Below are 13476 nucleotides of genomic sequence, written 5' to 3'. Positions count from 1 at the left end.
AGTCCACTCTATTGATAAAATACTGACATAATACGCCTGGAAGTTGTATCTTTCAATTTGTCACTTAAGAGTGATTCCTTATAAAGGTAGACTCCAAGAAGCTTAAAAAAAAAAACAAAAAAAATCAAGTTACCACACAAGATAGATTTTCTTCAATATTTTATTTATATAGAAATACTTAAAAAATGAAGTAGCACCATTACTTAAGTTTTACCTTTATTATGTAGAACTTTAAATGTCAGAAAAATAAAACTCTTGATACAATTTCAAATCTTGTCTCAGCAAATATAATATTAGTATTTGACCATGAGGTTAAAGGCCCTTTATCATAAAATAAAATATACTTTGTTTTTTTAAACTTTGCTCAGTAAAGTACATTTAAGCTCAAGTAACATCACCTACATATACATAAACAAGTGGTAAACAAATGTATTAAAATAGAAATACTAAAACTATAGTGGTGCAACAGAATTTTTGTAACTTGCACTGAATTCTATTTATACAAATGTTAGAAAGCATCAACAGTTCCTTTTGACATGTTTATACATTTCCGTTTTTTGTAATAATATAGAATAAAATATGCTTTATATCACTGAATAGAAAATATGCTGGGTGAAGCAGATCTAGAAGATTTGTCTGAACCTATAAAATCTCCATCCCAACAGAATACTGTTCAAAACATTACACATTTTATGGTTTGTAATTCCGTCACAATTGTGTGATTATTAAAATAATACAGTGTTCTTTGCCATAAGGCCATACTAAAATAAAAAGATTTAACCCAGCTACAAAAAAGTTCACTGAACTTAAATTAAAATACTTGTAAACATCTTTGCAATATGAAATATAATTTTTCAAGTCAAAAAAGAATAAAATACTTCAATCTGTATTAATGCAATTTCTCTTTAAAACTTTTAAACGTTTTTTAATATATAAGAGATATGTTACAGTTTCTTTAACTTTAATAAAGCTGCAGTATCCTGGTTTCACAGGAACTCCTGGCCCTTCCACGAACATTCAAAAAGGATCCACTGTGTTCTATAATAAGCATCGTAGGAACCCAGCCACAAAGGGGAACACACTAAAACAGTCCACACATCCCATAGCACTATTATTATCATCTTCATCATAATAATTATTGTTCATTTTTTCCTACTTTAAGAAAATGGAAAACTTGTGGGGTTTTCTTCTTTTGGAAGCTTCCTATTAAGTACAGTGTAAAAACTATCATTACTAGAATGTCGCCGTTCCTATTATTTATAGAGCATGCATTTAAGGTGGTTCGGAGGTTTCCCAGGCTACAGTACTCTTGATGCAGATATCCTGGCAAGTTCCTTTGTTTAAAAATTGAAATTTAAAAAATGAGCGGATACTACAGCTTTCCAAGCTCCTCTTCGGATCTCAGAGTGTGAGCAGGGAGGCGGGGAGGATAAGGTGGGGCACCAAGTAGGCAAAGAGGCGCTGGAGAGTGAGGATGGAGGGAAGCGGGTTCTCCATCCCCCGCGTGGTGCGCGCCGCCTTCAAGAAAAGATGCGGATGGCCTGAGTGACCGCGGTGTGGCAGACCGGGCATTCAGGCTCACTCTTCTCACAGATGCGGTTGGCGCACTCCATGCAAAAGAGGTTGTGGCCGCAGGGCACCAGTGCGGCGATTACTTCGCTCTCAAAGCACACGGAGCAGTCACGGCTGCCCTTACGCCGCAACCCAGAGGAGGAGGATGAAGAGCTGGAGGAGGAGCTGGACGAGGACGAGGAGCCGGATGTGTCCGACGGCTGCAGGCCCGGCAGCTGCGCCCCCAGGCCGTTGGCATAGGCGGCGTAGGCCAGGCCCCCTCCACCCGGGTCGCTGCGCACCCGGCGAGCCAGGTGGTGCTCGCCCGCCCCAGGAGCCATGTGCAAGGGCGGGGACAAACGGGGGCAGCTGGTGCCCGGGTGCAGCCGGCGGTGCACCAACAGCCCCAGGTTGGCGTTGGAGGGCGCGCTGGCGCCGCCCCCGGGAAAGACCACAGAGGAAGACGAAGCAGACGAAGATGCAGAGGAAGAACAGGAAGAGGACACGGGAGCTGCAGGTCCGCCTCCCGGGGACCTCTCAAACTGGGCCCAGAGAAGTGGAGCCCCAGGCGGTGGGGCGGGAGCCGGGTCGAAGGTGGGCTGTAGCTCAGGACAGCCGTCAGGGGAAGGCACAGAAGCTTCCCCCGCCGTGTAGGTGTATCCATTACCATTGTTGTTGTTTCCATTGTGAGCAAAGCTGAGCGCGGGGCTGGGGGGACTATAGTCCGCCAGGCGCGGGGTGGCAGCTGCACTGCCGCTGGTCCCCCCGCCGAAGTAAGAGTCTGTGGAGGCGCTGCCAAGCGAGCTGGAGCTGTCGTTGCGATAACTAGAGAAGGGCTTGCGGCCCGGAGTGGGCGTGATGCTGGGGGTGGGCTTGCTCCAGAGGCTGCCTGGGCCGGACCCGCCGGACCCATGATGCAGATCAAAGCCCACATCCGTGCCATTGGCGTGGAAGTCGTTCTCATCTGTGAGCTCAATGATGCCGCCAGTGCGCAGGGCGATGTGCGCCTCGATCTCCTCGCGAGCTCGGTCCACGTTCTCAGGCATGCCGGTCACCTCGAACACCGGCTCCTTGTCGCGGCTGGGCGTCACGATGTACGTGTGCGTCTGCTGCTGGATGCGCTTAATCGTGGCGCCCTTGGGCCCCACCACGAGCCCCACCACGCGGTAGGGCACCCGCACCTGGATGGTGGTCTGCCCCGGCAGGTTAGGCGGCCCAGGCACTGCGCCGTTGAGCGCCGTGTTCTTATTCCGCGAGGCGCGGATCATGGAGAAGTGCTCGGCGGCAGAGATGATCTCCCTCCGAGCCATGGCCACATCCTCCTTCCTGCCCGTCACAACAAAGACAGGCTCCTCCCCACGAACCGGGGTCTTGATATAAGTGTTGGTCTTCGCCCGCAGTGCTTTGATTTTACAACCTGGGAGCCAGAGTGCAGGGGAGGGAGTGGGAGAGAGAGACAGACACGCCCATTACCCCGGGGTAACCGCGGGGATCTGGGACTGCCCGCGTACGGGGCAGCGGGAAGGCAGAACGCGCGATGGGCGGAAAGGGGGCGGCTCCCTCACAGACCCTGGGCCGCTCCACGGGCTGGAAAGCGGGTTCCACCCGCGAGGCGCTCGAGGAACAGTCTGTTGGCTGCCCAGCCCTCCCCCAGTGACTGCAGTCGTCCCGAGCCAAACCCGAGAATCCCAGAAAAAGTCAGCTGGGGAGATGCCGCTGGGATCCAGCGGGACGCGCCGCCGTCCGCCCCGAAGACGAGGCAAAGGGGTTCGGGGAAGGTTACCGAAGGCCGAGATCCTCTAGCGCGGGGGGTACTGGTGGGAATGGGGGGCAGTCCCGGGACCCATTGTTCCTCCTCTGGGCTCCATTCCGCTTTGCAGAAATCCAGAATCCTCCTCCCATCCGATGCTCACTCCTCCTCCTCCCCCCTCCCAAAGGACCGATCAAAGGCCCCCTCCCCCAAGCATCTTATATTTAAATTCTATTTCCCGGGGTGGGCAGGGTGGGGGGCGCTAGGGAGAAGGCAGTGATTTTCGCAGGAGAAAGTGCATCCCGCCGTGGCCGCGGCGCGGCTCTGGGAGACAGCCTGCCTGCACTTTCTTTGTCTGGGGCGCCGGCCCTTCGCGCGGCTCTTCCTCCCTCCCCAAGGCTCCCCGGCGCCGCGGATCTCGATTCCTCTCCCGCCTTCCCCGCGGGGCGGTGGCCCGAAACCCTCTCACCTCCAGCTGCCCATCCCTGCCGGACCCACCTTGCCGCCCCACGATCTCGGCGACATGCTCGGAACTGGGCACCGGCACGCACTCGGTCATGTTCACGCTCTTCTTCCTCGGCTCGCTGTCGTACAGAGACGCGCCCTCGTCACTGTCCAGCCCCAGCAGGGAGAGCTGGTCGAGCGCGAGCTGCAGGGCTCTTTGGTCATCCAGGGTCTCTCCCCCGCTGCTGCCGCCGCCGCCGCCTCCCCCGCCGCCGCCTCCCCCGCCGCCGCCGCTGCCGTTGCGCTCCAGCTCTGCAAACAGCGAGCTGGGCATCGCTCGGCCGTGCGCACCGCGCCCCCGCCGGCCCTCTGCTCGGCGGCGAGAAACTGCGGCCACAAAGGCAGCCGGGAAGCGAGTGGTCAGGGGCGGAGAGGCCGGCCGGCTGCAGAGGGCTCCGTTGCTCCTTTCTCGGCGCCGGGAAGAGTGGGTCGCTCCTTGTGGTCCACGCCGGGCAGTGGCTGCGGGAGCCCCCGCCTGGGTCCCCACCCCAGATCTGCTGGCGGGTGGGGTGGGGGCAGAGCTCGAGCGGCGGCCGCGCGTGCCCCCCAAGTGCCCGGCTGGCTGGCCACAATGCCGAGCGAGAAGCGAGCAGGCGAGCGACAGCAGCGTTTCTTTAAGGAGCCCCTCCCCGGCTCCTCCACTCCCTCCCGCCCGCCCGCCCGCCAGCCCTCACTCAGCGCTTTTTCCTCCTCTCCTCCCCGCCTCTTGACTGAGCCTCTGCAGCCAGACGGCTCCAGAGGGGGACGAGGGAGGCGCAACGTCACCGGCGGGAGCTGACTCTACAATGCTACTGACACTATCGCTGGGGGAGGCGATTGGCGCGCGCCGGGCCGGGGGCGGGCGGAGGCCGCAGGCTGAGCGAGCGGAGAGCGAGCGCCCCCCCAACCGCCGCGCTCGCCGCAGCCCGCCCCGTCCTCCTCCCGGCCGCGCCCCTCCCCCGCCGCCGCTAACGCCTCTCTTTGTTGTCTAATGCGGGACCGGCAGGCTCGGGACACTTGCCTGCACCTATCAGCCGAGGACGGTCACTGTCCCCAGGTCTCCTCCCTCGCCAGACTGAGAAAAGGAAACGCGCCCAACTCTGATGCCAGGGGCCCGGCTCTAAGAGACTGGTCCTTAGAAAGTCCCGTTAGTGTCCCCCAAATAAACCACCCCTAGAACCAAAGATGCCACTGGGAGAAGCGTCTATTGTCTGCCCAAAAGGCGGTCCGAGCCCTAGGACACGAAAGGCATGTCTCGAGGTCCTGGTGCGCACTGGCAAAGTGGCCCCCGGCGCGGGTTGCCCACCTGCACGGGAGCGCAGGAGACACAAAGGCAAACGCCCGGCCGCATCGCCTCTCGTGCGCGCGCGCCCGCAATTCTGTCCCCTTGGGCAACACTTCGCCCAACTGGCCCCAAAACTGCGGATCAGAAAGCCAGAAACCGGTTGCAGCGCGGACCTGGCCGGCTCCGCCTCCGGCGACCTCCGGAACGCACCGCGCTAGGGTCCGGCACATGCCACGCGCGCCAGCTGAGACCCCGCGGGCGCTGATACGCGCACGAGCGCCGCGCCGGCACCGCTGGGACGCCGGCCATACCTCCAGCGGGCGGTGCGGGCGTGCGCGCCCGCTGCTCTCAGGGTCCTCCCCGCCCCACGGTCGGGCCTGCGCAGTGCGCGCGAAGAGCGGGCGGTCACTTTAAGGCGAGCGCGGCGGAGCGCGCCGGCTCCTCCCGCAGCCCCGCCCAAACGGGAGGTGTGCGCTTGCCTCCCGGCCGCTCTTTTGTGCATTTCTCGGGGTGGGGGTGGCGTCGGAGGGAGGGTGCGACGGGACCGGCCGGCAGGGACGGCGAGCTGCGCCCCCTCCCGGATCTCCCGGGGGCCGCCTCCGAGCGCTAGAGAGAAGAAAGGAGGCTTTGAGGGGCGGGCAGGAACGGGGCACGCTGCCCGCCGTGCCCGCCACTCGATCCCTCTCCGCCCGAGTCCCCCTCCGCCGCCGACCCGGGCGGATGCCCCCGGGTCCCGGCGCGCGCTCCCCTCCCTTGTTCCGGGCGCCGCCTGGCTCGCCGGGTACCCTGCGCCTGGCCGGGGCCGTTCCGCAGAGGGGCCGGGGCCGCGGTTCGCGGAGTCGGCCAACGTTGGCGCAGCGGGACTCCTGCTGAGGACAATGAGGCCATGTGGCCGCAACCGCAGACAGGCTTGCTCGGGAATCCTCGTGGTGCCGCGGGGCGATCTCGGCACTCGAAGACAGCGGCTCCCCCAAGTGCTCCCTGCGTGACCCAGGGAAGAGTGAGGGAGCGCCCAGGGCCTTGGTTTCTCATCCATAAAATAAGGGAAACCATACAAGCCCTCCCCACCTCGTGGGTTCTGGGAATAAAATGTGACAATAGGTGGGAGCGCGCTTTGCAGGCAGTCAGGCAAACGCCTTTTGAGAAAACGAACGTGTTTTTCCTTCCTTGCTCACCTGGAGCTGTCTTGGCAAAGAGGTGCTGATTATTTCCTTAGGGAAATGAGACTTAGAAGCCACTTACAGTGGTTATTTCCTCAGGATGTTTACATCAGCTTCCTGGTGTGTGTTTTTCTTCAAAGGGAAAGCTTGGTGAGGGGGCAGGGATTGGGGTGGTGGGCGTGCTGAGTCTTCTGAGAGAGCCACCACCTAGACCTCCAGTAAAGAATTCTTGTATTTTTTTAAACCTGGTTTATGGACTCAAGTCCTACCAATTTGAGAATGAGGAGGGAGTGCCCTTGAGGATTCCTGCTGAGATGGAGGGCTGGGAATAAAGGGTCCTGGCTGGGGACGGCCATAGAGGAGGCCCAGCCTGGAGTCCCTCACTAAGGGCCTGTAAACACCCACCGAGGCAGACAGGAAAAGCCCTCCTGAATCCTTGGCATTTGTATCTTGTGGACACAACAGGCTAGCTTTGGCCTCTCAACTCTGTTTCTAGGGACTTCATAGACTCTGGATTGCACCAACTGAGGTTTCTTTTTTCAAATCACAAACATGATGAAGGTAAAGTTGTTCTTCAGCTTTCACAGCTGATGAGGCCTGTACCCAGGTAAATGGGGGCCCTCCTCCCCAAGGTTGCCTGTGCTAGGGACCAGGCCTGCCATATATCCTCCCCCTCCTACCTGCAGGGTTAAGCTTTCAGCTGGTCAATTCAGAAATTGGTTTGGAGAACTGGATACTTCCGAGTCCCTGGGTCATTCCCAGGAAGGTGAATACACTTTGTGTAAGTGACATGTTTCATATCTCTCTTCCCTACTGGATCAGGAAGACAGGAGCTCTACCTGCCTGTAAGTGTAAATGTTCAATGAAATCACCCATCTCACCCCCACCCCATGAAGGATAAGCTAAAACTCTGACCACAGGAATTGATGGAAAGCTGCCAATCGCGAGTGCCCATGACCTTCCATGTAGCCCGGGTCACCCTCCAAGGACCAGAATGCTTCAGTTAAACCTATACAAAGGTCAGCATGGTTTTCTGAAGACACCCACAAAATCAAAGCCCCTCCTGAGGGTAGGAGGGGGATGATTGTGGCGGCAGGAGCTGAGATGGCTGATGGATCCGGTTCCCAGTCCAGCTCTGCCCCAGTGTTTCTTGCCTGCAAAAAGAAGGTAGTGTCCTGCTTTCCATCTGCTTCCGGGGTGGAGGGTGGTTTAGCAAATGGATAATGATGGTAAAAGGTGACTCATTGTACGTTGCAAAGTCCTAAGCAGATGTACTGGTAAGTGGGTGCTTTCCCCACTGCCACTTCTTATCTACTTGTATCCAGTACTGACTGGTCAGGGTTATTTTCTGACACTTGAACGCTATTATAAAAGTAATGATCTGGAAATTTTAATTCACAGTTAATGGCTTGAATAAGCCAAGACATCATAAAACTTGCAAAGTCCAGTTCTGTTTTTAAATAGATAATACACCCAACCCCAAAGTTTCTGGTTAGACTTTCCCAGGCGCCTTTAGGACCCCAGAGCTTAACTACTTTTCCTGATACAGGACATGTTCCCTAAGGATGTCCCCGATGTAGCCATATTATTTTTTTTATTAGCACAAGAGAGAAGCTTGCAGAATGTGATCTGGTAAGATAATAGAGAAGTTCAGTTGTCATAAATAAGAAAAGGTAAAAACAAACCAAGATTAGCAAAAGACCACCTTGTTCTTGTTTCCAGAGGCTCCAAACTATTTTGCACACAGCTTGCTTCCTCTTGCAAACTAAATAGCTGGCAAAAGAAACTAAAATCCTCATGGGAAAACAAGCACACTTTCAATCAAATCATTCAACATTATCGAGCACCTACATACTTTTTTAAAGGCACAGAGGAAAGTGCTGAAGCTACAGAAATGAAAAAGGCAGAGGAAGCCTTTCCCTTGAACATGGTCTTGTCCAAATCCAGTTCCCAGCAGGTGCCCAGAGGGTAGTGAATCTGCCTAGGGTCCCAGGAAGCCTTCCCAGAGATGTGGACATTTGAGTTGTACTTTCAAAGGATGACATTAATTGAGGCTAGTGCCTAACATAGCATATGATATCTCATAGGGACTCAATTAATGTTTATTAAATGAATGAGTGAGCCAGATTGAGAAGGCTCGAGGTGTAACTTTCTTAAGTATGTGGATGAATACAGTCTCTGGGAAACAGCTCAGATTACTTCAGCCACAACTACATGATTTTGAATAATAATAACCACAGGTAATACTTATTAAACACTTACTATGTGCCTGGCAGTTTTACCAAATGCTTTATAATGCAGTATCTTATTTAATCCTCTTGACCTCTGAGGTCAATACTTTTATTATCTCCATTTTACAGATGAAAATAGGTTAAGTCACTTGCCCAAGGAGAGGCACATTTATTCTTTTCCTTAAGGAGTACCCCTAAAATGATCTTCAAATATTAGATCCACTTTTGAACCTAAGGTCTTAAAGCTAGTAAGTGGTACTTGAGCCTGTGATCTTAATCAACCATAAGTTCCTTCCCATCTCTGAGCCATGGTTCCTCAGAGAGGAAATATTTCCAGCCCTGCTTCTGTAACAATCACATGTGTGAGGGGAATTGAAAGCATTTTGTTTTTCTGATGTTCTGTGGTTTTTATATCATTAACATGTATGTGACATATAATACATAGAACACACATATTTTAAGAATATTTTAATAATATAGGAAATGTTCTCCTTATGTTGAACGAAAACAGAAAAGGAGATAAGGAGTGTGTGTGTGTGTGTGTGTGTGTGTGTGTGTGTGTGTGTGTCTGCATTACTAAACACTCAATAAGCATTAGAAAAAGCAAATGATGTATGGAAACAAAAAAGACCCCAAATAGCCAAAGCAATCTTGAGAAAGAAAAACGGAGCTGGAGGAATCAGGCTCCCTGACTTCAGACTATACTACAAAGCTACAGTAATCAAGACAGTATGGTACTGGCAGAAAAACAGAAATATAGATCAATGAAACAGGATAGAAAGCCCAGAGATAAACCTACACACCTACGGTCACCTAACCTATGACAAAGGAGGCAAGAATATACAATGGAGAAAAGACAGTCTTTTCAATAAGTGGTGCTGGGAAAACTGGACAGCTACATGTAAAAGAATGAAATTAGAACACTCCCTAACACCATACACAAAAATAAACTCAAAATGGATTAAAGACCTAAATGTAAGGCCAGACACTATCAAACTTTTAGAGGAAAACATAGGACACTCTATGACATAAATCACAGCAAGATCCTTTTTGACCCAACTCCTAGAGAAATGGAAATAAAAACAAAAATAAACAAATTGGACCTAATGAAACTTAACAACTTTTGCACAGCAAAGAAAACCATAAACAAGACGAAAAGACAACCCTCAGAATGGGAGAAAATATTTGCAAATAAAGCAACTGACAAAGGATTAATCTCCAAAATTTACAAGCAGCCCATGCAGCTCAATATCAAAAAAACAAACAACCCAATCCAAAAATGGGCAGAAGACCTAAACAGACATTTCTCCAAAGAAGATATACAGATTGCCAACAAACACATGAAAGAATGCTCAACATCACTAATCATTAGAGAAATGCAAATCAAAACTACAGTGAGATATCATCTCACACTGGTCAGAATGGCCATCATCAAAAATTCTACAAACAATAAATGCTGGAGAGGGTATGGAGAAAAGGGAACCCTCTTACACTGTTGGTGGGAATGTAAATTGATACAGCCACTATGGAGAACAGTATGGAGGTTCCTTAAAAAACTAAAAATAGAACTACCATACGACCCAGCAATCCCACTACTGGGCATATACCCTGAGAAAACCATAATTCAAAAAGAGTCATGTACCACAATGTTCATTGCAGCTCTATTTACAATAGCCAGGACATGGAAGCAACCCAAGTGTCCATCAACAGATGAATGGATAAAGAAGATGTGGCACATATATACAATGGAATATTACTTAGCCATAAAAAGAAACGAAATTGAGTTATTTGTAGTGAGGTGAAGGGACCTAGAGTCTGTCATACAGAGTGAAGTAAGTCAGAAAGAGAAAAACAAACACCGTATGCTAACACATATATATGGAATCTAAAAAACAAGCAAAAAAAATGGTCATGAAGAACCTAGGGGCAAGACTGGAATAAAGACGCAGACCTACTAGAGAATGGACTTGAGGATACGGGGAGGGGGAAGGGTAAGCTGTGACAATGTGAGAGAGTGGCATGGACATATATACACTACCAAATGTAAAATAGATAGCTAGTGGGAAGCAGCCGCATAGCACAGGGAGATCAGCTCCATGCTTTGTGACCACCTAGAGGGGTGGGATAGGGAGGGTGGGAGGGAGGGAGACGCAAGAGGGAAGAGATATAGGGATATATGTATATGTATAACTGATTCACTTTGTTATAAAGCAGAAACTGACACAACATTGTAAAGCAGTTATACTCCAATAAAGATGTTAAAAAAAAAAAAAGAAAGAAAAAGCAAATGAATAGGCTAGAAAGAAATACATCAAAATTTGACAATGGGGGCTTCCCTGGTGGCGCACTGGTTGAGAGTCCGCCTGCCGATGCAGGGGACACGCGTTCGTGCCCTGGTCCAGGAAGATCCCACATGCCACGGAGCGGCTAGGCCCGTGAGCCATGGTCGCTGAGCTTGCGCGTCCGGAGCCTGTGCTCCGCAACGGGAGAGGCCACAACAGTGAGAGGACCGCATACCGCAAAAAAAAAAAAAAGTTTGACAATGAATATTCTTTAAGTAGCAGGTCACAATTTTATTTTCATTTTATTTTTCTGTATGTTTCAAGTTTATCTTTATTCAATTAATTTTTTAAAGTAATGCATGCTTAATTTAAAAATTGAATAGTGCTAAAGGTCTTAATAAAATAGAAAGCACCCCATCCCTGCTGTAAACACAAGCAAAAAAAAAAAAAAAAAACCTAAGCTAATCCTAGCACACATTTATTCATTTATTTTTATTAAAGCTTTTGGAATTGTGAGAGGAAAGGGGAAAGTTTCATAAATTTTATTAATGGGCTTTTAAAAGTAGCTTGACTCCTAAAATTTAAACATCATTTAGTTAATAATCAGTAATAACCATCCTACAATATCAGAAAGGAATAAGAATAAGAGAAAGTAATTTAAAAATCTCTGATATACTGGAATTCAAAGAGCCTGGAAGCTCATGGGTCTCTAGAAAGAAGGAATTCTTCTTTCCGAGCGGAGCTGAAATAAATCAGTGGAATTCAAACTTTGTTTTGCAGTTGAATCCCCTTCTTTCCCCAGAGTCTTAGGTTGAACCCCTAATCTATGAAACTGACAAAAGAATGTTAAGATCTCAGGTGTTAGTGTGTGGTCCAAAACCTTCATTAGACAATGAGCAAACTGAGGGCCAGAAATAGATAATCTGACCCAATGTCAATTGCCCAACCCAGAGTCCTGACTTCCAATGTGAGATGCTCTGTTCTAAATCTGGTATGACCCCTAGTTAGCCCCTTCAATGTTTTATGGGCCATCTTCGCAGTAGTCTTACAGTCAAAACTGCTGGTATCAAACCTAAAAGGAACTCTACGATTGCTCCCCAAGTCTGGGTAGTAAAGAATCAGAAAGGGGGAGTGGTGGGGAAGATCTAAAGGCAGTGCCACTCACCTTTCCTCCCCAGCCTCTCTTCCCTGAACTAAATACTGCCTAGTGAAGGCACTGTCTCAAGGAGCTATGCAACCCTGCTCGGGAGAGACAGGTGATGCACTGGCAGTGAAGGTTCCAGTCATCACAGTGGTGCTATACCTTCTTAGAGGGACTTCCATACCATAAATAAACAAAATGAGTGCTCCGTATTGGTATATCATACAAGTCAGGCACAGTGCTAAACAGCTGGATACTTTGTCATCAATTCTCACAGCACACCCATAAAGTATGTACTGTCGATTCTATTATAGAAATTGACTTTCTCAAGGTCACATTTCTAGAAGAGTTGGAACTAGGATTGGAATCCAGCCACTCCAGAATCCAAACTCCAGCCGAACTTCTCAAATAGATGTGTGTCCAGAAAAAGCCAAACCAGGATAGTGAAAAACCTCAAAATCTTGATGTAAGAGAAATAATTGAAGGAATTATGACTCTTTGGACAAGAAGAGTTTCAGGCTAACAATAGTTATCCCTCAGAGTTGAGAAAGACAAACAGATTAAAATAATAAAATAAAAGATAAAGTGTCTCACTATCATAAGTGCTCAGTAAACAGAGATTTAAAAAAATCAAAAGTGGGAAGGGACAAGGCAGGGAATGGATGGTTTTCTGATATTTAAAGAACTACTCAGTGGGCGGCGGGTTCTGTGAAACTATGTGGGGTGAACAAGGATAGAAGCTACTGGAAGGTACTAGCATAGGATAAGAACTTGCTTAAGTGGCAGATGGGTGGGGTGGGCCACTTCCAGGCGATTCTCACAAACGCCTGAGGACCAGGAGACACCTACAGAGGGTTCATGCACTGGCTGGGCAGACAGGTAAATTTAATCAGAGGTGAAATTTTGAGTTTTTTTCAGTTGGTCTGTTGACATTCAACTAGTCACCTAGTCTCTGAGCTTCAGTTTTCTCATCAGTAAAATAGGAATATTAGTCCTTACATAGATAGGTAACAAATGTGGGATAGTCTTTCTTGCCAGTGGGACGTAGACATAGTCTACATGAGGGTTTTCTCGTCAGACCCTTTATAAAAGTGATAGAGTACAGAATGAAAAAAGTAGTAAAAGCTCTTAAGTCTGTTTCAGTACCTTACATGAGTCCATTGCCTCTGCTCTCATAACTTTTTTTAAAAGTAAGGAATACTTCTATAACCTAGAGAATTTATGTGTGTACGTTAAACATCAGCCCCAAAGTCGAGATGCTAATTAATGAAATACAGCTGTGATATTCTCACAAAGAACTCTGAACTATCATCTAATTTATCCTCATAATAAAAGCATTTTTCCCATGCATTTCAGTTAAAACAATAAAAATTATGTCAACAGGGCTATTGACATTTTAGCTAATAATAGAATCCATTATGTTACATTAATAAAACAAATCTTCAATTTTATTTATTAAAATTCTACCATTATCACTTTAATAAAATGTATATGCTGCCATATAAAGAAGATTCACTAACCCTGACAACCAAAGAAATCAAGTGAAAGAGTGCTTTTGAGTAAGCACAATCACTAGTGAACCTAACCAATGAA

The 13476-nt window shown here is 49.1% G+C and overlaps 1 protein-coding gene across 1 annotated transcript; it reads right to left on the bottom strand.

Annotated features, from left to right (window-relative positions):
- Positions 1-785: 785 nt before the first annotated feature.
- On the bottom strand, positions 786-4079 carry MEX3B (mex-3 RNA binding family member B). The gene is made up of 2 exons (XM_060095355.1): positions 3800-4079; positions 786-2968 (listed from the first exon to the last, which is right to left on the bottom strand). Exons 1-2 carry the CDS (start codon positions 4077-4079, stop codon positions 1521-1523), a joined length of 1728 nt encoding a protein of 575 aa, XP_059951338.1. The 3' UTR covers positions 786-1520.
- Positions 4080-13476: the final 9397 nt, after the last annotated feature.

This window comes from Mesoplodon densirostris, chromosome 4 (assembly GCF_025265405.1).
Source record: "Mesoplodon densirostris isolate mMesDen1 chromosome 4, mMesDen1 primary haplotype, whole genome shotgun sequence".
In the NCBI taxonomy this organism is placed as follows: domain Eukaryota; kingdom Metazoa; phylum Chordata; class Mammalia; order Artiodactyla; family Ziphiidae; genus Mesoplodon; species Mesoplodon densirostris.
Note: the sequence above shows the minus strand (reverse complement) of the source record. Positions and strands in the feature narration are given on the sequence as shown.